This window comes from Arvicola amphibius, chromosome 12, assembly GCF_903992535.2.
Source record: "Arvicola amphibius chromosome 12, mArvAmp1.2, whole genome shotgun sequence".
Lineage (NCBI taxonomy): Eukaryota > Metazoa > Chordata > Mammalia > Rodentia > Cricetidae > Arvicola > Arvicola amphibius.
This window is the reverse complement of record NC_052058.2, coordinates 153,601,122-153,626,146: the sequence shown is the minus strand read 5'-3', so window position 1 is coordinate 153,626,146 and position 25,025 is coordinate 153,601,122. Positions and strand designations below refer to the sequence as shown.

Genomic DNA, 25,025 nt, shown 5'->3' with positions numbered 1-25,025 from the left:
AACTTAGGGAACTAGGAAAATGCCACTAGTGCCAATATCTGAACAGCTACTGGCCAGAGCCCTTAAATCGTAAATGCCACCCACGCGTGCTGACACTCAGCAACTAGAGAGAAACACAGCTGCAGAGTCTTCCGTGTGGACCACTCTCGTCCGGTCTTCAAATCACAGCAGGGGATGACGTGCTCGTGATGAGGTCCCACGAGCAAGGGCATGGCTGCAGATGCATTCTTGCTAATCCTAGAATACATCACCTGTAGGAACCGGAATTAAGAAACAACCACCGGAAATGCTAACTTTACAAAACTGTAGCAGATTCCGTCTCTGAATCCACCTCTGCTTGGCCACAGACTCTAGAAACTTGAAGAAGGGTGTGGTTTTGAACCAGAGACATGGGGGAAAGAGCCTCTGGAGTTTTCCTTTCTCGCCACAGCAGGCATCCCAGCCCTGCCAACTTTATCCTTCTTGGCATGACTGGCAGCACCTTTGTTTGTAGAGAGCCAGAGAGCACAAGTTAAGCTGCTTTACGAACATGCAGTAGTGAGTGGTGTCGGTGCAGTTTCCTGCAAAAAAAAGAGAGAAAAGCATCCATAGCATGCCGTTCCCTAGGGAATGAGCAGGAAGCTAGGTATGCCTGGGGCAACTCCTTGGCATTATATGTCAGAAACACAGTAGGCTCACTTCTCCACTTGGTCAACCGGCTTCCCGTGGCACTTCCCACAGGTCCTCTGACCCAGGCCACTTCTTTCAGCGCTGAGGGTAGGGCTTACTTTTTGTAGGGCCATGGGCCACTTGGAAAACTTAAGAAAGCCTCATACTTGCCCCCTAGAAAAGTTACAAGGAATTATATTCACTATGCAATTTTAGGGCATTTGCTCACCTATATAAGCCCGTGGGCTCAGTCTTAGCTGGGGAGACTGCTAAGGAAAATGTGTGTGGAGGGGCTGCATCGAGAATCAGTGCTGCTGCCTGCACCCCATTCCTCCTATGTGACCTGGGGGGAGGTAGGCATATCAGTGTCTGGGTTTTGACAAGGCTTCTGGGGAGCTGGCGATACCTGGGAGGGGTACGTACTATCGCAGGAAGGCCCCAGACAGTGCCTCCAGGGCGCTGGTTTCATCCGCACACAGTGTCTGTCAGCCACGGGTTTGCAGCTCCCCACGTGGATGCAGTCAACTTTGCGAGACTGGAAGCCCCTGCCGCAGACTGCTGTACAGGGCTTCCAGGGCCCCACACGCCAACATGCCTCACAGGACCCTGAGGTGCAGTTCCTCCGATAGGCTGGTCTGAAATGAGAGAGAGAATGAGATAGAGAGAATATAAAATGAGAGAAGGTGTCACTTTTTGCTGCCACCCGTCAAGCCCTTTCTCCTCCTATGTATTCCACACGCCCAGGGCTTCCTGGGAAACTGATTCACACTGTCCATGGCAGGATAAGCAGAACAGCAGGGCAATGTGGCCGTAGTAAAGATGAGTCGATCCCTGAGAATTCTGACCATTCCCCAGACGTCGGGAATGTCCCTGTCCTCCACCCACATTATTGCTGGATATGCTAGGAAGGCTCTGGAGGATGGCTAAGATATTTGATAAAAGAAAGAAAGGAACACGTCCTTTAGAAAAGGGGCCATAGCATTTAAGACTTAATGTATTAAGTACATGGAAATGAAGTAGAAGTAGGTGAAAAGTACCCTCAGTACCAACATGAGGTTGAAGAGGTATGGAGAGAGCCAGCAAGGGGCAGTGATGCCACCAGACGAGGCAAGGAGAGAGCGCTGGTGTGTGGGAAGCCAGTAGGGAGTGCTCACATGCAGGTGTATGCAAGGAAAAACAGCAGGTGTGACATCACTGCGAAGGGACCCTCACCACCAGAAAAGGTGTGGGTGTGCCACTGATGGCGAGCACAGGGTCTTTGCATCCTTGAGTGTTCTATCTAAAATACCAAGACATCAGGTGGGCCTGGAAACACAGGTCAGTAATTCCAGATACTCAGGAGTGTGAAGTCAGAGGACTCAAGGGCCAAGTTTTGACTCAGCTACAGAAGGTCCAAAATTAAAAAAAAGTTGGGGATATATATAGTATAGGTATAAATATATATAGTTTAGGATATAGGTAGTATATATATGTATAGTATATATAGCATAGGTACAGTATACATACATACATACATACATATGTGTGTTTGTGTGTGTGTAGTAGTAGACCACTTAGTATGCACAAGGCCCTAGATTCAGTCCCCAACACTGCTACACAGACACAGACACAGACACACACACACACACACACACACACACACACACGTATGTCCCCTGCTTTTACACCATACAATTTAGAGTAACAACCATTATCCAATACTTAGCAGCTGAGCATCTCCCCGGAAACATGACCTGACAAGGAAGGCATGGCCAAAGAGCTGCATGTTCCCAGGGACCTCTAACATACATCCAAAAGTGGGATCTAAAATGGAAAAGAAACTCGGTGGTTTCTGATGTTGGGAAGATAATGACCTCAGCAGACATGCCCTGAGGGATTTGTCCTTGTTCCCTTGGATGTATCACCGTGGAAGTTACATTTTAAGACAGGAGTCAGCCTCTGTCCCCAGAGACGACTGGGAGAAGGTCCTCACCTAAGGTGCTCCACTGGTTGTCTTTCTCTTTGAAATCTGGAGGATGTGGAACAAGAAGCGGAGCTTGGGGTGACAGTGTCTGCCCCATAGAAACTGTTCGGCAGAGAGGTCGAAGGCTGTTCAGAAAAAGTCAGTAATAAAGCAAACACGAAAAGCTGCAGAGATGAGAGAAAACCAAGGCTGCCGACTTCCTACTCTCCCTCCTGATCTGCCAGCAGCCACACTGGACTCTCCGGTCATTCCGGGGACTAGATTACAGTTTATACAGCATCTCTTCTAAGGAATTTTGAAATATTCCTGGAAGTATAAGAAAATGGAGACACTTGTGCAAACTTGTTGTGCAATGCTTGGATTCACCAGTAGGCGGAGACACCATCAAAGGGTTTAACTGGGAAACGCTACATTCCACCTGATTAGTTATAAGAGGAATTAGAGAGGATTGTCCCGTAAATTTCGTTTTCCCCAGATGATATAAATCTTAACGTGCCAAAGTTGAGTCACTTTGACCAATAGAACAGACTGCACACTCCCTGGCTGTCTCCCACTGCAGAGGTCAGCTTCCTACAAATCCTTAAAGAATAGATTCGAGAGGTTAGTAAATGGATGTTCACAATTGTTAGGTGATCCCGTCTTAAGAGTAAGGCTTTGAAGAGTAACTATAATAATGTTTATATTTAAATCACAATAAAATAATTTTCACAAGCAGTTTTATTATCATTAAAATAACATCATGTGAAATGAATTAAAATTACATTGTTTAATGCTAATATCATATAAAACTTAAGTTATGATGTTGATTATATCTGCTACAAATTATAATACTGACCGACATAATTATTCAAACGTTCATATGCTATCATAATTAAATTGACACAAATTAAAAAAAGAGAGCGAGTAAGGCTTTGCTCTCTTTGCAGAGACTTCCAAATTGGCTTTTGATTTTGGCCTGAGGGGTCTTAAGTAACTCAACTTAAAGACAAACCCTTCCTACAGACAAAGGATGAGAGGCCTGGGAGCTTTTAACCAACATAGAAGCCAAAGCCCAGGACCTCTTGGAGGCTGAAAAGCAAAGACCAGAGTAGGTTTAGCTGAGGGCATCTATCTTCAGAGCAGGGACAGAATGTCTTGGTATGGAGACACCCAAGTCAGATGGAGGTTGTGTAGACGCCGACAAACTAAACCCAGTGTGGCCTCGCGTTGTTTAGGAGTGTATGATGGCGGTGGGAAACAGGAAGTGACTGTCCTACTGGCTTGCCTCAATTCTCACTCTGCTCCTGCTTCAAATAATCCCTGCAACACCAGATGAAACTATCCATTCCAAGGGCTGTCCGTGCGCCCCAAGCCAGGCTAGTTGGAAAGAACAGACAGAAGTGGACGGCTTTAAAACAACATGAACTGCCAGGAAATCTCCTGAAAAAGACTGCCCAGGATATCATGACTCCAGGGCAAAGTTGGAAATCATCACTTGGAGAACGTTTCTATGTCCTCAGCATTTCCTCAGGAACCCACAGGTCCTCGTATTTCTTCTAGCCAAGCCTGGGCTACTTCTACTCCTACGGTCTCCAGGCCTTCTACAGTGCCACTCAACAGAGCCCACACACCCTGAGTCTTCCTGCGGTTACAGAAGGCACCCAAAGACAGCCCATCCACCACTGATTCTCTATCCCGGCCCCCAATGGGATATCCTGTAAAACACCATCTCACATCTACTGAGCCCCTGTTATGACCTCTAGGGGTGTCTCTGCTCCAGCCTGATGCCCCTCTCTAAACACTTTGAAGGAATACCTAAGGCCACCTTCTGAACCTTCTAATGCACACCTCCCTGAAACTCACAGAGAGCTAGCATATAATCCAGCAGGTATCTGCGGGGAAAACAAGGTTCTCAAACTTCAGAGAAACCCCTCTCGGCAGCTCTCTCTAGTCAACTTCATCCCCTCTCCACAAACTACTATACACAAGAGGGAAGGTAACATCCCTAAAGAACACAGGCTACGGCACAGGCTAGCCAGTCTAGCCAAGCAAAGCCATACAAAGCAAATGGAAGGCGTTTGACACCATCACATAAACACAGCTCTGGGAAATTTTCCTTTACTGCTCTAATCCGTTCTACTCTTTGGTTTCACTTCCATATCCTTTGTATAAGATCCTATTTGATCAGATTTAGAGCCACCTGACACCTTCCATGCCCCCTTTCCTTCTTTTACATTTTCTGCCTGTTTTTGCTGCTGTTGATTGAACCTGTAGGGTCAATCCAAGTAGATAGATAGATAGATAGATAGATAGATAGATAGATAGATAGATAGAGAGATGAGAGATAGAGATAGATATATACACACACATACATACATATATATGATTTTGCTATATCATCCATATGAAAGAAAGAGAAGGAAGAGGAGTGTATAAATATAATCAAGAGAGAGAGAGAGAGAGAGAGAGAGAGAGAGAGAGAGAGAGAGAGAGAAGAGAGGAGAGAGAGAGAGAAGAGAATTCAGTGAAGAAGGGTGGAAGTAGAGTTGAGCGTGTAGCCCCACATTAAACACTTTGATTAGCCTTCCCCCTAGAAGCACCTAAAGTAGTAGCTGACTAGGTTTGCATTGGGACTGGAGACTGTCCTGGAACAAAGAAGGATGGAGAAAGGGAGGCCAACAGGTAAGAGATGATGATGCTTTGGCCAAGGGTGATGGTGGAGAAAACAAAAAACAAAAAAAGGAAGGTGAATTCAAGAAAAAGGGCACAAGGAATCAAAAATGCATATAAAGGGTTACAGGAAGCCGGGCGATGGTGGCGCACGCCTTTAATCCCAGCACTCGGGAGGCAGAGGCAGGCGGATCTCTGTGAGTTCGAGACCAGCCTGGTCTACAAGAGCTAGCTCCAGGACAGGCTCTAAAGCTGCAGAGAAACCCTGTCTCAAAAAACCAAAAAAAAAAAAAAAAAGGGTTACAGGAAAGAACCCTATCATATTTACTTAAAAATGGAAAGGTTAAAAACCTATTCAATGTTAATTAAAATGGAGATAACTCATATTGTTTAGATAGTTTGATGGTAATTTGGAAGTATGCTTATGAATTCACTTGGATTTCTACAGATCTACCCCATCAAAATGCAACTGAGCATACAAACACATACATTCTAAGATGTTTATTGCAGCGTCTGTTTGCAAGAGCACACATTGAAACAATATCCCATCATGGACATAATGGAATATTAAATATCATACTTACATAAAGTCAATGTATGCTGAGATAGAGCATGTTTATAATATATTCTTACATATAAAATCAAGTTTCAGAAAAATATGTATAGTATGTTAAAATAAAAGGCTCCCTCCATATGTGCTTTTGTGTTGTAAACATGTCTTAAGACTGCAGAGGGAAACATCTGGGATGGGGCACATCTGTGTGTGGTCTCTATCTTCTCAGGAAAGTAGGAAACTGAGTTGTCTGCTGAGAATGGGGGCAGCTGCTACAGACATTTTCCATTCGAGGAGAATGATTCTGGCTTGAAATCACCTTGTGGGAATAGGAAATACTGCTGGCTCTACGCTGCCAAACCAGACTGCAGGCTCACAAGAGTAGCCAAGCCAATAGTCAAGGTCATTCCACTTCCTCAGCAGGGCTTAGGATGTGGAGCAGGAAGAAAGAATTAGATGTGGAGCGTTTGCTATGACCAGGACTACTTAGGTGCTGATCCTATGCTCACATTGGAACAGCTTAACTTCAGGATCACATGCGTAATAGCATTCTGTTTGCAGACGTAGACAGGTAGCTAGTCCAAGGTCACACAATAAAAGAACAATGGAATAAAAATCCCCTGCAGTTGTATAACTTGCAGGTTCCCTCATGCTTGCTGATTGCTGGAGTTTGTCTTCTAGGGTAGGAGAATCGGCAGAAGGAGTTTGGCTCTCCAGGTGCTCTCGTGAATCAAGTTCTACTCTACCACCTGTCCACATGGACTTTCAAGCAAGAGAAAAACAAACAGCCCCTTAAAAACTAAAAAGGTTATTTTTATTCTCTGCTAAATCTTTATACTAATATCCAAATCAGCATAGCTTTGGAATAAATCATTCATTGAAAAACGGGAAAATTTAAGCTGTAAACCCAAGTGAAATATTAGGCTTGAGCAAATATACATACATACATACACACACACACATATATACACACACACACGTATACATGCCACATTATATATATACACACATGTCATATTATATACAAAACATATGACACACAAGTCATATATGTAACATATATGTATATAAGTATATACACACATATATACATACACAATGCACATATATACATATATGTGTATGTGTTTATAAATCTATTTGAGGTGCCACATTTTCCCTTTAGAGTATTTTTCTCTTTTTATTTAACATCCAAATTGCTGTCAATTTGTGAATAGTGCTTATTGGCCCTATTTCAGTATAATGTATACCATCAAGGATGATATTGGATAACTCATAATTGAATATGAGTTTTCAGAAACTAGGAATAACCCCACGTCAGGCAGTGCTGGTCTCTGGAGGCGCAAGGGAAGGTGCATGCCGCTCTGGGCTGGGGTCAGTACCTCCTTCTCTCCTCACAGTCAGAGCTGGAGCCGTTGTGGGCACAGGGTGTGTGGCGCTGCTGCATCCTCATGGTGTGGCCCATGCAGCGTCCGGGACACTAGAACAGAGGCACAGTGCAGCGGTTCACGTGCCCTGCAGGCTCAGGCACACCGTAGGTACTGAGGTCTGGACAGAGGTGGAGGGGGCCGACGATAGCTCTGCAGACAGACCTACCCTCCTCCCACCCTTTATCCCGTGAAATTCAGACCACCTCGGGATGAAAGGCGAAGAATGGGATAAACTCTGCCTTGATTAAGCTTAAGTATGGAAACAGCTGTATTTAGAGCAAATAGTGAAGCCCATGTTTGATTTCTTTCAGGGTTTTTTTTTTTGTGCATGTGTATTTTGTTTTTTATTTTCTCTGAGCAAAGATGGAGGTACCTATGCTAAGGCAAGTGTAGCTACAGGAGAAACAACTCAAGCTTGATTTGCAGCCCTTGAATTTTTGAACAGCTGTGACACCCATTACATTTTCCTCCTAATCGTATCATGCATGGAAAAGTCTGTTATATTTTTATTACTGTTACAATGAGCTCTCTGGTCAGGTCAGAATTCTTTAGTATATACTCTTAAGTGTACTCTTTGATTTTCTTTATTTTTCTTACTTTACTTAGCCAATATCTCTCATACACTCTTTTATGTTATAGCAATACTTTATTAGGCTTTAATTCACCTGCCATAGAATTATCAACCATTTCAAACGCACATTGTAACGGCTTTCAGACTTGCCACACCCCAGTCGAGTTTGGACCATTATCTTCATCCCTCACAGAAACCCAATAGCTCTCAGCAGTCCTTCCTCACCTTGCAGGCCTAGGCAGCCACAAAGCTGCCTCTGGTCTGACAGATCAACCTACTGTACACACAAGAGTGGAGTCCTCTGTCTGTCTTCCTTTATTGGAGATGCTCAAGGTCTGGCCATGGGGTCGAATGTGCCAGGCCCACGTTCTTTTTGATGACGTTTGTCGTACTAACATGCCACAGCTCAGGCACGTTGGCACTTGCTTCGTCAGGTTGGCGGTTGTGCTGCTGTTGCCTGTGCTGTTCCTGCTGCTTGGTTATCATGAGTAATTAGGCTATCACCTCTATTGGTAAGTGTTTGCATGGTGTTTTCCCTGCTCTAGGATACACACCTAGCGATAGGATTGCTGGATCGTTCTCAAGTTCATGTTTAACCCCTTAAGAACCTGCAGAAGTTTTTGGGATGGGGCTGCACCATTTAGACCCTCACCTGTAGGTTTCAATTCTGCACTCTCTTATTAATCTGGTTTAAACTAATGGCTGCAAAGTGACATGTGATTGTGGCTTAACTTTTCATTTCTTTAGTAACTAATTACGAGCATCTTTTGATGTCTTCCTTGGCAATTTGTTAACTTTAATCAAGAAATGTCTATTTAGCCGGGTGGTGGTAAACATCCCCCAGCACTCGGGAGGAAGAGGCAGGCAGATCTCTCTAAGTCTGAGGCCACCCTGGTCTACAAAAGCTGGTTCCAGGACAGGCTCCAGAGCTACAGAGAAACCCTATCTTGAAAAACCAAAGGAAAAAAAATTAAAAAAAGAAAGAAAAAATACCCATTTAAATCCCTCGTTCATGCTTTAATTAGGTTGTTTCTGTTAGTGTCTTGAATGGTAACCCATTGTAGTATAAATGTTTTAGTTTTGATATTATTCAAGGTATTCATTCTTGTTTCATCTATTTATTTGGTGTTCTATGTAAACTACCCTTTCCTACAGTGTAAAGAATGATGCCTGCTTTTTTCTTCTATAAACATTTTACAGTGTTGGCTCCTAAGAATCTTTAATGGATTTCATGGTGTCTGTACTTCCTGTAAGCAGGGAGCATGACTTCATGCTTTTCTGTGGCTGCACAGTTGCCCTGAAGCATTTGTTAAAAGGGTGTCATTTCCTGTGGTGATCGCTGAGATCAGCTGCTGACAGGAAACAACCCAAGGGCCGAAAGAATTATTTTGCCTCATGGTCCAGGGGATGCAGTCCTTCTGGCTACGGATGGCAGGTGTCAAGAGCAAGCAGCAGGAGCAGCAGGAATGGGGTCAGCTCTCAGAGGATCAGGAATAAGGGAGGATGCCTGATCTAAGCTGGCTTTCTCCCTTTTCTTTTGGTACCCATTCTAGGACCCCAGCCCATAGGAGAAAGCTACACACATTCAGGAGAAGCCTCACCCCTCAGATTAATCTCTGGAAACTTTATCACAGATACACCCCCCAAGTACCGGAGGGGGGATGCTTTCTTAAGTCCAGCATGTTGGCAACTGAGATTAATCATCACAGAATAATATTCCTTTCTTCAATGGATAGTTTTGTCAATCTGACCAAGATTCAAATGCTTTAGTTCTTGATGTGGAATTCCCCTCTGTATGCTGTGAATCCCATTGGTTAATAAAGAAATTGCCTTGGCCTGTTGATAGGGCAGAACTTAGGTAGGTGGGGAAAACTAAACTGAATTCTGGGAGAAGGAAAGTGGAGTCAGGGAGAAGCCATGGAGCCGCCAGAGGATGCCAGAACTTTGGCCAGTAAGCCACAGCCATATGACCATACACAGATTAACAGAAATGGGTTAAATTAAGATGTAAGAGTTAGCCAATATGAAACTAGAGCTAATGGGTCAAGCAGTAATTTAAATAATATAGTTTCTGTGTGATTACTTTTGGGCTAAGTGGCCAGGAACAAACTAGTGGCCTCCTTACTGCAAGTTCTGGATTCCGTTCTGTTCCAGAGATGTACGTCTGTCCCGTGGTAGAACAGCACTGTGCTGTAGAAAGTTTTGCAATCAGAAGTGTGGACTCTCTGACTTACTCTATTTCAGAAGACTTGTTTTGGATACTGTTGATTATTTTTAGTTCCACACAGATTTTTAGATCGGGTTCAGCTTGCAAATTTCTGGTAGAGACTGCTGTGACTCTTTAGATACATTTGGAGAGTGTTGGTATTAGTATCATGCCAGTCACAAACAGGAAATCTTACTATTTCTTTAGATTTTCTTCAATTTCCTTCAAAAAACATCTTGTGGTTTTATGCTGTTTAGTTTCTTCAAAACTGCCCTTGAACTTTGTCACCGATCAATTGATCTGGTTCTGTGCAGTAATCACACTCCAGAGTTCATGTCAATTCCTGCCCCAATGGTACACTGTTACTTGAAAGAAACTTGCATCCTAATTGGCATAGGATGAGGCAGGGCTTTCTCTACCTCCCATCATCTGTCTTTCTGAAAGTGTCTTCTCTTCATTTGTTCTCAGGATAAAGTTCTGATTTATATTAAGTTCCAAAGGAAGGTTCTGTCACTTAACTAAAATTGTATTCCATGTGCGAATTCATTTCTGGGTCTTTATAGTGCTGATATTTCAATTTAGCAAAATAACAGGTCTTCCATTTGTTCAACTTTTAATTTATTCATTTTAATAATATGCTGTCTTCTAACATTTTATATATACATATACATAGTGTTTTGTCTGATGCTCATGGAGGCCAGAAGAGGACACTGTATCACTCATAACTGAAGTTACCAATGTCTGTGGGCCATCATGTGTGTGCTTGGAAACAAACCCATATCCTTTGGAAGAGAAGTCAGTGCTCTTAACTTCTGAGCCATCTCTCCAGCCCCAATGTGCTCTGTTTTTCTTTAAAAGATTCTATACATTGAAAATTATTTTCTTAGGTATTTTTCTTTATAATTTATAATTTTCTTTATAAAAACAGGGTTTTTCAAGGTCGTCTGGGCAGAGTAGCTTGAAATTTGCCATCCTGACATTCAGCTATGCTCATAGATCAGTGCTTTGCTCAGCCATCATCAGAGGCCATTTCTCCTGCAGCAGATGGGAACAAATATAGAGACCCACAGCCAGCCATTATACACAGAGAGAACGACCTTGGAAGAAAGTTCTAAACAGGATGTTTCTATCAAATTCTTCCCCTCTGGACTCAGAGAACCCTGAGAAAGAGGAGACAGAAAGAGTGTAAGAACCAGAGGGAATGGAGCACAAAAGGAAAGAAGGCCATCTAAACACAACAGACACACACCGAGGCAGCATGAGCAAGACCTCCATGGATCTTTAGCAGATCGTTCTTAGAAATGAAAGATGTGGACACATGTCCCTAACCCAGAAGCCATCTATAAGGGCAGGCTGTGTGCCCAGCAGGAGATAGACAACAGAAAATGAACTCAATGGCATCTTTGGAGGGTCCGTGTCTCATGTCATGTCAGGTTTTTGGGTTTTGGGGTTTTTTTTTTTTTTTGGTTGTGGTTTTTGTTTTTGTTTTTTGCAATTGGTTTCTCTATATTAATTAATTAATTGATTTTTTTACCCCCACAGGTCCTTTGCATATATATATTATGACTTCCAGATTTATGTTTTTATGGGATTTCTAAATATGCAAACAGGGGAGGGGGGAGTCTCTGCATCTGCATCTGATTCTTGTGCCTTTCCTTGGCCTCTTTGCCTCCTGTTTGTTTGTTTTGTTCTATTCTGACATGCTAGTCACTATATCTCACTATATCTTATTTATTATATTATTCTCTCCTAGAAGCCTGTTTGTCTTTTAATGAGAGATGGAAGGGGGCTCCGGATGGGTGGGGAGAAACTGGAAGGAGTAGGCAGAGGGGAAACCATAATCAGGATATAGTATACGAAGAAAAAAAATCTATTTTCAAAAAAACGGAGAATACATGGCCTATAAACAATTTTAAAGAATCCACTACAGCATTGTTAGCTATAAATACTGTTGTGCATAATGGCTTACCAGAACACGTTCATCTTGTGCAACTTTGCACTCCTTGAGGTCACACCCTCTCTCCCCAGCCACCCAGCTCTTTAAAACTAGAGGCCTATTCACTGCCTTTATGGACTTGATTATGTAAGTGGAATTACAGTTTTTGTTTTCTATATCTGGATGACTTTCTCTGATATCATCTCAATGCCGAATTCAAGTTAGATGTTCTAAAACAATTCTAAAGTTCATTAGTAACAAAGAGGTGATTACAGATAATACTGCCAACACCTAAGGTTACCTGGTTTCCCGGGCCGATGGCCTGTTCAACGCATGGACGGACCGTACATGATTTTCTCCCCAGAGGCCTCTCTTTAGGAGCACACGCCCTTGGGGACACCACCTGTACAGTCCCATTGGCTTTTGTCTGGGTGCAAGTCACTTGCCGACTGTGAAATCCTTCCCCGCAAGACACAGAACACTCGGACCACACACTCGTAAACCACCTAGGAACAAAAGCTACAGGACCTTAGAAAGGGTTGTCACGTGAAGGCTCATTTGTTGATCTTAACACTATGATGGGGTCTGGCATGCCTCTCCAGGACAAGGTTGCAGCGTAGGTGACTTCTATCTTCCTCCTTCCCTCCCCACAGGGAACCAATGTAGTGATGAGTGTGCCCCCTACAAGGTTTAATAGAGAATTGCCACCGTGCACCAACTCTCAATGCACACACTACCCTGTGGCTTCGCAGCATGAGATTTACGCTTTTGCCAGGGTGACTCTTAGTATGATATATTCCATTTAGGAATGACGGTAGTTACTAAAAGACATGACCGGTAGAATGTCTGCAACATTGACAGTCCTTCCAAAGACATGCCTCAAAGGAGCTGTTGTGTCTGACACAGCGACTCTGCTTCTCACGGACTTCTGAGGCATGGGCCTGCGGTGTGGACATCTCTATAGGCAATGAAGCTGTGCACCAGTAGGGTTCTCCTCTTTAAAACAATCTATCATTTTTAGTAGTGTGTACATGTGTGTCTGTACAACTATGTCTGTGTTCATGGGTTTACATGTGTGCGTGCATGCGTGAGTTCATCGCGCATGCATGTGTATGTGCTTGTGCGTGCGTGCGTGCGTGCGTGCGTGTGTGTGTGTGTGTGTGTGTGTGTGTGTGTATGTGTATGCTATGGGCGCAGATAAGGGCATTGGACCTCCTGGAACTGGAGTTACAGGCAGTTGTGAGCCCATGGACATGGGTGCTGGGCACTGAGGTTCTCTGCAAGAGCAACAAGCCTCTTAACTACTGAGTCCTCTCTCTAGCTCTGATTAGCCATCTTTTAATCAGAAAATTAGGGCTGAAAAATCATTCCTGCCTCACAGATCTGAACTCAAAAATACAAAAAACACCTCTTCATTTGTTAGATGTTTTTATTATTTATTTTTGTGTCATTGAATCAAATCTCTGATAGGCTATGTGACAGTCAGTCATTCATTTCACATTAACCCTTTCTCTGAGTATAGCTACTAAGCTATTACCCAATACAAATTACCGTGCCTTTTAAAAAATAACTTTTTATATTATTTTATGTGTGTGGGTGTTGTACCTACATGTCTGTCAGCTCACCATGTGTGTTCTTGGTGCTTGCAGAGGCCAGAGGAGGGTGTCAGTTTCCGTGAAACCGGACTTACAGATGGTTGTGAGCTGCCATGGGAATTCTGGGACTCGAACCTGGGTCCTCTGGAAGAACAGCCAGTGTTCTTAACCACTGAGCTGTCTCTCCAGCCCCTATTGTGTCTTTCAAAACCAGTAAAAACTAGTGTACTGGTAAGACAGTGACTAAACATACATACCTTGCCGGGCAATCCCGGGTGTTACAGGACTGAAACCCAGTCAGCGGCTTCCTGTGAGCCCCACAGAGGGCTTCACTCGCTTCCTGCCCACTGATCATCACACACCGTGGCCTCTGAAGGCGGACCCCCAAGGGGCCACAGGTGGCAGAACAATGCGTCCAGTTACCGGGTTCCCAAAAAGGCTCTGCAGAAAGGAAATGAAATGTCACCAACAATCCCGAATAAGAAAGGATGATGCGCTGGAGGCAACAGGACCAAAGAACGCCATGAGTCGTTCTGGGCTTAGCTACCTACCTGCATTTTAGGCAGCCCACACAGAAAACAGGGGAGGCTTACTTTCTCTTGAGTTTCTACTGTACTTGCTGACTGGAAATAGCAATCAGAATGGGCTCCTTGGAGCTCGGCCTGGGAAATAGTCAGCTAGGTCTACCAGAAAAACCCAGGAGAAAGGAAGGAGGCATCAGGTGGCCAGTGCTTCCCCAGCATTCTCTGAGCAGAGCCAAGAGGACAGGGAGGAAGGCCTCTGCAGGGGATGCCCTAACGCCGTCCATTTTCCAAAAGCAGATCAGGAGGAGATGGAAGATAATTTATCAGAAGGACCAGGGACCCGGGGTTAAGCAGTAAGGTGAAATGTATTTGAGCCCCACCCTTACTTTTCCATGAATTCTTCACCCAAATATCACATCAGCCCTAAAACTGCATAAACGATTTGCTCTGAAGACAACTGGAAAGGTAAGAATGGGGTTTCCTTCAGACGAGGAGAAGCCAAGCGCCCCCAGTAAGCACAGCTCTTGTGTTCCGCTTCCCTGCCGACACGCGGTAGACGATGAGGCAGACGCAATGATGACAGGTTTGTGGACGGCCACAGAGAATGCCGAATTTCCCTGCAATGATCATGAATAATTGATCGCTACCAGCTGTGTCCACATGATCTCTCACAGAACGGAATGGCTTCCAAAACTTACTCTTTTCCATTCTGAGTTTTGAGTTTTTACCTTAAATTGCACATGGCATCTTTTGCAGAGCAGAACCATAAATCATACCTCAGCTGGACTTTCCTCAAAAACAGTATTTTTTTCAATGTGGCTATTTACTGAGACTCTCCAGGGTGAACAGGTAGTAGGTTAGACACTAAAAATTAATTTTTATTGACTCTTCCATGTTCTGTCAGGAAGCCGCTAACTTTACTTTTATTTACAGGGGTGGAGAAACTGAATGAGGCTAAGGAAGTTGTCCAATGTCTGTTATGTGTCAGGGAGACTGGAACCTGCATGTGCCTAACTCTGGGTACCAGTGCAAGGCAGGGTGCATGTGCCTTTATTTAAAATGACTGGGCATTTATTTAAGGTATAATTTATGTAAAAGAAAGTGCTAAGATCTCAATTTTATGAGCTCTACAATTGCCTAAACTCTTCTGTGATCCACAGCAGGTGAAGAATGTTTTTAACATCCTAAAACTTTCATTGTGCCGTTTTCCAATCAGCCCCTTCCCCTCTCAGGTGACCATATTTAAAAAAAACTATCAGTATAACTTGACTTTGCTTCTTTCTGGGCTTCCTTTGCTTAGTATACTATGTTTGGGGATACACTCATGTCGTTGGGAGTATCAACAGCGCATCTTCCTTTACTGCTAACTAATACACCATTTCTCAATACGTCATAGTCTGCCGTCAACAACTATCATGACAGCTCTCAAACTTTTTTCTTTTGTGAGCATGTTTTCGCTCTGTTTGAATGAATACCAGTGAGTAGAATTTCTGGATCGAGGATGGGTGTATGTGGAACTACAAAGTGTCCAACAGTCTTCCAGTGTGGTCTCAGCTCACCATCAGAGGGAAGCTTTAGTTGAAAGATCGCTCCCTGGAATTTAGTTCGTGGTTTTGCTTTCAGCTATGCTAGTAGGCATGAATTTGCATCGCCTGGTTTTGATCTGCATTTTCCTAGGGCCTCCTTCTTGTGCAGCAATTTCCTCCAAGGCTCAGTGAGACCCGGGAGCTTCTAAAGGGACTTAAGGCACTGAAACCAACGAGATGCGCAGAACTCCTCCTTCCCCTAGTCTATATTAGCAGTGAGACTCAGACTGTCGGGCTGCCTGAAAGTCCCGCAGTGAGCTCCCAGGTCCCAGATGTCACAAGCAGTCACCCTATTGGGGGATGGCGCGTCCCTTTGAGTCATTCCTATCCCTGCAGTAGGCCTCTCCCATACTCCTGTAAGTTAACTCTGGCTCACCAAGCTCCACTTCGTTGTTATCCATACTTTGGTCTCTGTCAGTTCCCTCCCTATCTGTGGTGAGCAGACACTTGTTCAGGTCTCCCCAGGAACGGAGCCACACAGCACACTTGTATGTCACTTTTAATGAAGAGTCTGTAAGGAGTTTTGTGTACTGTTTGGTAGTGGGGGAGTGGTGGCCTCTGTGAGCTTGAAGTAGTTTCATATGTTTTCCATGCAGTTCTTCATCAGAAATAGGTCCCACTAAAGGCAGACCGACATCTCTCAGGTGGGAGATCGTTAGAATGAGGAAATAGTCTCTGCCAATGTTTTTCCAGTTGTGCTTGAAAAGTACATGGCAGCCTGATACTTCCATATGAAACGCGTTGCTAAGTCTTGACATTTTAACTTGACCCTTGAAGGCCTGGGTGGTTGGTTCTTAGCAACTCCCTTCCCCCTCCTGTCCCCTCGGTACACACATGCTTGTTTTGTTCCTTAAGCACACCACACTTCTTTCCATGTGTAGTTGGCGTTGATTAATCCTCCTCTGGGAATACCTCTTTCTCACCCTGCTGTACAGAGGGCTCCATCTCCTCCATTAGGTCCAGGCTCACCTACCTTCTCCCCAGAAGACCTGTCCTGACTATCTTCCCCAAAGCAGTCACTACCAAACATTACCTAACTTATTGATCTGATCATTTCCTTCTTAGTGCTTAGCTATGGAAAAATAAACACATATTTGTTTACTTATTTCTTGTTCATCTTTCCTACCAGGAAGCCAAAGTCCATACATGCTGTCCTGTTCAACGTGAGGACAGGGTATGCCATATATGAGTCATTGAAGCAACATTGGTGAACAAATAATTCTCTATAAAATAATAGCCTAATTGTCATGGAAGGGCTGACACACTTTGAAGCAGGTACACTTAAGTATTTGTTTACATTTCTGCATAGGTACAAGTCTGGGTGCAAGGTGCTAAAATGTCATAGATAGTCCCAATAAGGCAAGTGTCATCTACAGCAAAGGCTTGGCCTTCCAGTAGCATTGGCTTCATGAATAGCTGCTGTTTTATTTGTGGCAGGGGTTCTTATGGTCTTTTTGCCCTTGGCAATGCAATAGCTAAATGTTTTCTCACATTCTAGTTTCTCTTATCAGAGGGTCCTTCTTTCTCTTCCCAGAACACATGTCATGACGTACATGAAAACCTAGTTGCCGGGCCTCCTCTTCAGCAATGCCCTTGCGCTGTGGCCATGTTTTTCTCGTGGTATCCTCGACACTGCCTCAGAAGAATTGTTCACATGCGTGTCTCCCTCTTGGACTGCCAATTTTTCAAAGACCAAGACCATAGGGCAGCAGCCCTAGGAAAAACAAGTGCTCAGCACCTACCACTGAATGCCAAATGAATACATAATTGACTGTAATAATGAGAGTATTACATCTAAATGACTGTCTTAAGTAGTGACGTTATCAGTAGCAAGTGGTATAGTGTTGATGGACAGCTTAACACCATTTACCCCTCCTATCCTCTCCCTTGAATATCAGGAAGTATGGCTTATACAAACTATACCTTCTAGACCCCCTATATACAAGATTATGTCCTACGTGATACATGGTTCAGCCGCGAGGAATTCCTCAGAATTTCAAATTCCCGAAAGGACATCATAGCTCTAACTAGTCCACATAGCAAAACATGTAGTTTTGGTTTGTCCTTGGGCCATCACAACCTACTTTTGAGAAACCAGGAGCTGAGAGCGTCATCGGTTTTCCTGACTGTCCCCTCTGATTTTCTTACCTCTACCTTACTTCCCTTGGCCTTCTGGAGTAGGTTACAAACTTGGAACACCTGGTGTAGGTTCCGTGGATCACAGACCAGTGTATGAGAAGTTGGGATGTATGGGAAATTGGTGTGTGGATTAGAAAATGAAAGAACTGATCCCACAACTCATGGGGAACTTCCTTCTGTTGGTATTTATTAAGGCGATGATAGTTTGGAAGCTGGAAAATCAATATCGTCATCATCACAAATAATGACGTGTATTAAGGATATGAGCTCTGTGAGCTGCCTCATTGCAAAACCTGTTCCACTGGGAAAGGAATAGATTGAACTACCAAAGGCTGAGGAGCAAGGAAAAATTTGAGCAAATGCTCAGGAACAGACTGCAAAGAGAAAAATCATAGAGTCACCCAGCAAAAAACCCAGCAAAAAATACATGCCCCAGAAAGGAAAGCCCGTTAACAGTCAAAATTCCAAACCTTGAAGCAGGGGCTCTCCAGTTGAGTTGTCGCTGTTTGCTCTGCCATTGGATGCTTGGAGAACATGCTTTTTCTGAGCCTTAGGAAATACAGTCTTACTGCCCAGTCCTCTTCGTTCTGAGGAAACAATGTGTAACCCATCTTACCAAGCGAAAGCCGTCAACTTCCCATTCCCATTCTTGAAGACAGCTGTGAAGAGAAACTTTTTCTAACTGAACGCCTTGGGTCCCTGGATGTTTTGGCTAACACAGGTCTGGAAGTAGGTGAGTGTGTGCATGTGTGTGTGCCTTTATGGGTGTGTGTCCAAGTCTGCCTGTCTGTGAGTGTCTCTGTGTGTGTGCACACACACATGTTTCATAGGACCAGAAATCATCTTGACTAAAACAGCCCTCAGTCCAGCACCCACGTACGATCGGTGTTGAGAGTTAATTAGTCACAGAAGCAGGACATGTAAAGTCTTAATTCTGGGCAAAAAAGGCATGTTGCTTGAGAAGCAGAGCAGCTTTATGGTCACCCCCTTCTGAGGACTGGTGTGACAGGGTGTTAGAAGGGACTTTAAGTAGGCAGTGGTGGCAGGGGTGAGAACCGTGAAACACCCGTGTCATTCACACATCTTGGCCCTGCGTTTTACATATAAAGGACCCATCAGGAACAATGAGAATGGGACACTCACCCAGCAGGTGGAGCACAGAGGTTGACACCGCTTTCCCAAGAGCATTGGTGGCTGTGCAAAGGTAGGCTCCTTCGTTCTCAAGGGAAACACTCTGCAACAACAGGGATCCATTGAAAAGCAAGGAAACATTATCACTCAGAGATCCTCCTCTCTTCAACCAAGTGACATGAGGCTGAGGGACACCTTGGGAACAAAAACAAATATGACAAAGGCAACTCCTTTAGGAACAGGGCCACAGAACGGTGAGACAATTACCATTTAGTGTTTGGAGCACACGTCAGGAGCTGGGGAAGGCATAGCTAACCGCAAAGGGCTGATTGCGTTTGTACGGCATATACATGAGAAACTGTGGGGCAGCAAAGGTTTTAGGGCACCTCATCAGTTCATGTATGATGCTGCGAGACAGGAGCCAGTGAAATTGCCTCACTCTGGGAATGGAAGGAATTTTAAGATGGACAAGTCGGTGGGGAAGTGGTTTGCAAAGGAGACGGTGGCACAGAGGATGACCGAAGACCTGAAGACATTGCTTCTACCACATCTTGATAAGTATTCGCATTTTTGCTGGGCTACTGAAACAGAGCAATTTCCCTTGATTCTTAAGAGTGAAGGGTGCCTCAATGGTGCCTGGGACTGAACGAGGCAGCTGGTTTGAGGGATCTCTCTCCTCCTAAAGTACTCTGGAGGGGGAGAACACGGAATGGCTTTCTGCAGAAATCATCTCACCACCATTATAACGGCACACCCAAAGTGCCTTGCAGCAGGGAGGAGGCATGGCCCGAGAGCCTGGTGGCTCTTTCAAATTCTCACTGTCACTCCTCCCCCCCTAGGAGGTGGTCATTGTGTGCTCCGTCTTATAGCCCAGGACTCTGCTAAGCCTTAGGAGTCCAGCATTGCTTGTTCCATCCACTCTACCAAGCTGGCCATTTAAGTCTTTTAGGGCATCTGCTGTGCGTCTTCAGAAACACCCGATTGACTTAGAAATGTCGTAAGTACACGCGGAAGCTACAGATTGATACTCGGAGTGGAGCATTGCACGAGACCCAAGAGTTTTGCTTTTGCTTTGTTTTGTGTTGTGTTTTTTTAAGAGAGAGAGAGAGAGCAGGGAGAGACAGCTGGAATTAGAGGATATACACGTAGGTGGGGGGGAGGGTGGAGACCTCATGCAGTGGAAACTTCCCGGAATCTATGAGGGTGGCCCTAGTGAGGAGGGCTAGCAATGGAGGCTATGGAGTCTGAACTGGCCATCGTTTGCAGCCAGGCAAGGTTGCCAGTGATGGGACTGTGCTGAATTTGGTTGAGCTGTTGGCCAACGGGTTCCCGTGGAGATCCCTAAAGAACCCAGGATGTTGCTAGGACAGAAGGCTGTTCCCAAAAACTGACAGCAGGGTTCCACCGCCAAGGACAGCATCCATACTGCTCACTGAACCGGGAGAGGTTGAGCTGGTGTGTGCAATGAACCCTCACCCTTCCATTCTAGTCTCTTTGGCATGGGGAGGTACTGGCAGGCTTCCAAAAAAGGAAACTGGATACCAACCCCGCCACAAAACCCTTGCAAGGTGTGCTGGGGAAATGGTGGCCTCGAACTTGTGGGATTGGCCAAGCAACGTCTGGTTTAACCTGAGGCCCATATTACAAGTGGGAGCCCATGCCCTACACTGCCTGGATGTCCAGGAACCAGAGACTGGATAGTCCAGTGACCTAGGGTAGAACCAAACACTATTAGCCAAAGAGAAAAAAAACAACCAATGAAATGGTTGCCAATGATGTCATACTCATAGATCTGTGCCTTGTCCACTCACCACCAGAGAGGCTTCCTCTGGCAGTAAATGCAAAGACCCATAGTCAGACATTATGTGAAGAGAAAGTATAAATTGGAAGTCTCCATGGGGTCCCTCCCCCCAGAGATAGGGGACTCCCGTGGAATAGGGGTTGGAAAGATTATACGAATCAGAGGGAATGGAGGACACCAGGAGAACATGACCCACTGAATCAACTAATCAGGGCACATATGAGCTCACAAGGGCTGAAGTGGCATCACGGAGCCTGCAAGGGCCTGCAGCAGGCCCTCTGCATATATGTTATGGCCTGTTAGCTTGCTGTTTCGTGGGAACTCCTAAGATTGGGAATGGGCATATTTCTGACTTTTACCATCTGTTGGGACTCCTATTGGGTTACCTTGTCTGGCTTCAGAGTGATGGCTTTTTGCCTTATCTGACTGTATCTTGTCTTGTCATGCTTGGCTGCTGTCTCTTGGAAATCTGCTCTTTTCGGAAGGGAAACTAGAAAACTGGAGGGGGGAACTTGGGTATGGGGGGGCTTTGGAGAAGTGGTGGGAGGGGAAACTGCAGTCAGTATGTATTTATACAAGAAAAGAATATATTTTCCAAAAAAAGATGCAATTGATGCTCAAAGAAACAGGAACAGACTGGAAAAGTTGCTGCCTGGGGTGGGAGGGAGGTGCTGCTCTCCTTCTCGTCTGTTACTTTGTTAACTTTGGACCTCACGCTGGATTCCAGCAGCCTTAAGTGCAGAAGGAATGCGAAATAAGAACAGGAATGTTATCGTGTTTAGATGTAATATTTGAGGGCTTCAAAACCCGAGTCCTAGTTGGTGGCTCTCTGGGGTTTCATCATTAATCCTGTGGCTTTGTGCCATCTGTATGTGATGGCGGGATTTCCAAAGGTGTTGCCTCAAGATTCTCATCCTCTGATTGGAGTCCTTATGTTACAGTCCGCATCCCAGGGTGTGATGGGGTTTTGCAGATTTGACTAAGTTTTCAAGTCAGATGGCCTTAAAAGAGAGTGCGTGTCCAGACAGACCAATCCTGTGCAGTGAGTCCTACAGACCAGAAAAGCAGCGAGGTGCTTAGAGCTGAAAAGCTGGACGGAGGAGGGGTGACAACCCAAAGGACATGATGGGGGGCACCGTCTTCCCCCGATGAGTTTGAAAGAAAGGATCTGTGAGCCAAGAAATGCAGGTAGTCTGGAAGATCCAGGAGTTTCCTCCAGCTGACAGTAAGAAGAAAGTGGGTGGGCCCTTGAGTCCTGCAATGAGGAGGAGCTGAATTCTGCCAACAGGAAGGGGATGAAATCCCAGAGCTCCCAGACAGGAATTCACCCTCAATAACACCTTCACCTGACCTTTGAACTTCCAGATAGAGCAGTCAGCTCAGCCACACTTGACTGACGGACCTATCGATCTGTATTATAATCAATTAGTGGTGTCTTCAGCCTGGAAGTTTGTAATCATTTGTTACAGCTGCAGTATAAAAGGAACACATTGCTAGACATCAAATGGTGTTGAGAGAGCTAGGCTGACCCTAAACAGCCAGATCACGCAAATGACACGGACATAGATATTTTTAGCTCCTTCTGTACACAGATACATAGAAAAGTCGAGCTTTCCTAAGGTCACAGCTATTAAACACAGAAAATGAGATTCAGAGCCATGTAATTAGATTCAGAACATCTCTTAAACAGAATGTAGATAGCTCTAATGCATTACTTAATAAATTCCCTCTGAAGCAGCTTATAGTTGTTGGAAGGTTTGGCTGTGGTATCAAACAAGATTATATGTATATATATATATATATGTGTGTGTGTGTGTGTGTGTACATATACATAATAAATATAGAATATGTATAGTAGTTATTGATTGCTATGAACCGTATTTATCTTTTTCCCATCACTCTCATAGATGACTTAATTTTTGTAGGTGTCCAATTAAAAACAGTAACAATTACCCCCGGTGTCCCTCCTCTCCTTGCCACCTGACCCTGGTCTACCTCTCTGAAACAATCCTTCCACCCCATCAGAGGCCAGGCCAGCTTCCTGAAAACCAGGTAAGCTACCACCCCAACCAACCCACTCCTGCTCCACCCAGCATGACCCCAAGTGTCCCTCTTCTCTTTGCGACCTGATTCTGGCTCACACCTTTGGGGAAACCTCCCACCTCCCACCCTAATAGAGGTCAGGCCAGAATCCAGATCCCCAGAGACAAGGCCAATTCCCTGAAAACCAGGCAGAAGCCTCCTACCCCACCAGAAGCCAGGTCAGTATCTGAAACCCAGAGGATACCAGCCAGATCACAGATCATAATCATGGCCCCAAACTTGGGCAGCAACCCCCCGCTGAATCAGAGCCCATCCAGGCTGTCAGAAGCCCATTCCCCTCTATTCAACCACAGGTCATGGGATCCAGAAAACCAGAAAGGAAATAGAAACCTAGGAAGAAAACACACATCCAACAACGAACAATCCAGAAATGGGCACCATCCCCGTTTGGTTGGACATGACTTCAGCAGGCAAGTGAATGCCGGTACAGCTCAGCAGCCAGAAATAATGTGTCTGCTTCTCCCCAGTAGTGTAACACCCAGCATCTATCCTCCTGTGGGTGAGTTGTAGTTAGGGAATCCCTGGTTGAAAGTGGGCTATACAAGACCAACTGAAATCTGCATTGGGCCCTAGCACAGTGAGGATGAAACCTTGATTGAACTGAGCTATCAGGGAAACCCTCCATTCACCACCTCATCTCTGCATGATGGAGGGGCCGGTACTTAACAATATGGGACATATAATCTGCACATACAAAGCTGGGTAACAGTCCATCTGTAGTCAGGATAAGGATCCACCACATCCCTGCTCCTGGGAATTTTGCTTCTCCCTCTGCCTAAACTCATTTAAAGAACCCTAAACAGAGGGACCACTTAGGCTTCACCCTTGTTTCCATGGAGAGTATGCTATGCCTGCACTTTTTCTTTTAATAAATCTGTACTATTCCTACTTGTAATAGGTTTTTTTTTTTGGATCACCAGCCCTCAAATCATACATGGAGATTCATTATTAGTTATGAAGGCTCAACCTTATCTTAAGCTTTGTTTCTCTTCCAGGGACCCTGAGTTCAGTTCCCAGTACCAAGTCTAGCTGCTCATAACTGCCTATGACCCCAGCTCGAGGAGTCTGACGCCCTCTTCTGTCTTCTGAGGGTGCCTTCGCACATATATAGACATGCACAGATACATTCACATAATAAAATAAAACCAAATCTTTAAAATGGAAGAGGTGCTAAAAAGACTGCATTTTATTTTTCAAGGTAAACAATTATATCATTTGCAAAGGGTTATAATTTTATCTCTCCTGATGTTTACATTCCTGATGTCAATACTGCTAGCAGAAAGTAGTCCAGGGTTCCTGTCCTGCTTCTGATTGGTGGAGCGCCCGTGTGCCTGGACAGCTTAACACAGTAGTCAAAAACAAAGAGGGTCTAGGCCAGTCAGAAAGTTGGTCCAGAAGATTCTATAATGCTCAGACTCTGGAACTGGCGTAGCCTAGAAACAAGCACACTTGGACCCAAGCCTCTGTCTGCTAAGGGTGTGGTGCTGAACCTGCAGTCAGGGAAAGTCTACAGCGGGTAGGAACACAATACAGGAAACTATGTGCAGTCACGCTATAGATATGCACGGGAGACAAAAGCCTCCTTGCTAAGAAGCCAACTCGGGGACTTCACACCTAGAAACATCATGTTCCTTGTAAATGCTTCCGAAGGACCGAAGAGACCAGAGGATTGTGGACAGGATTTTTCACACCACTGCCCTTAACAGGCTCTCAAAACTACGAGTGCGTACTTGTGCAGACAGCTCCAACGTGTCAGAAATGACTTCAGCTTATTTATCTAACCTCAAAGACAGGCCATTCCCACAAGACTCGCAACTCTGAAATATCCAGCAGTCTGTTTCCACAGCGCTGGGATGGCATTTGGAAGGTGAATGCCGTGGGAAAAAGGCCAGCTCTGCTGAGCCTGTGAAGCATGCACTGCAAAGAGCCTGCTCCTCAAGGTGTCTTTAAAGTAGTCAGTGTTTAAAAACAAATTTCCTCCATCCTTGAAAGGCCCATGAAATACTCCACACCATAAATCCTCGGCGCATGCACGCCATTCTAAGATGCCAGCCCTTGACGTAAATACATAGCATCCCTGAATGCTTCTGCTGTTTGCCTTTCTTTCAGCTATTTCACAATATTCCGTGAGTTCTTTTGTGCCCTCTTCTAGAAGAAATGAAGGCTTAAACTTGGTGGGACCATCTGGAG

At 44.8% G+C, this 25,025-nt stretch overlaps 1 protein-coding gene across 1 annotated transcript in view; it reads right to left on the bottom strand.

Annotated features, from left to right (window-relative positions):
- Positions 1-433: 433 nt before the first annotated feature.
- Adamtsl3 (ADAMTS like 3) overlaps positions 434-25,025 on the bottom strand; it is a 204,916-nt gene continuing 180,324 nt past the window's right edge. Inside the window, exons 25-31 of the mRNA XM_038313431.2 lie at positions 18,944-19,126; positions 18,271-18,387; positions 13,809-13,992; positions 12,258-12,462; positions 7,196-7,293; positions 1,072-1,283; positions 434-560 (exon numbers count right to left, since the gene is read on the bottom strand). Coding sequence (XP_038169359.2) covers positions 454-560; positions 1,072-1,283; positions 7,196-7,293; positions 12,258-12,462; positions 13,809-13,992; positions 18,271-18,387; positions 18,944-19,126 — 1,106 coding nt within the window. The 3' untranslated portion in view covers positions 434-453. The remainder of the gene's footprint in view (positions 561-1,071; positions 1,284-7,195; positions 7,294-12,257; positions 12,463-13,808; positions 13,993-18,270; positions 18,388-18,943; positions 19,127-25,025) is intronic.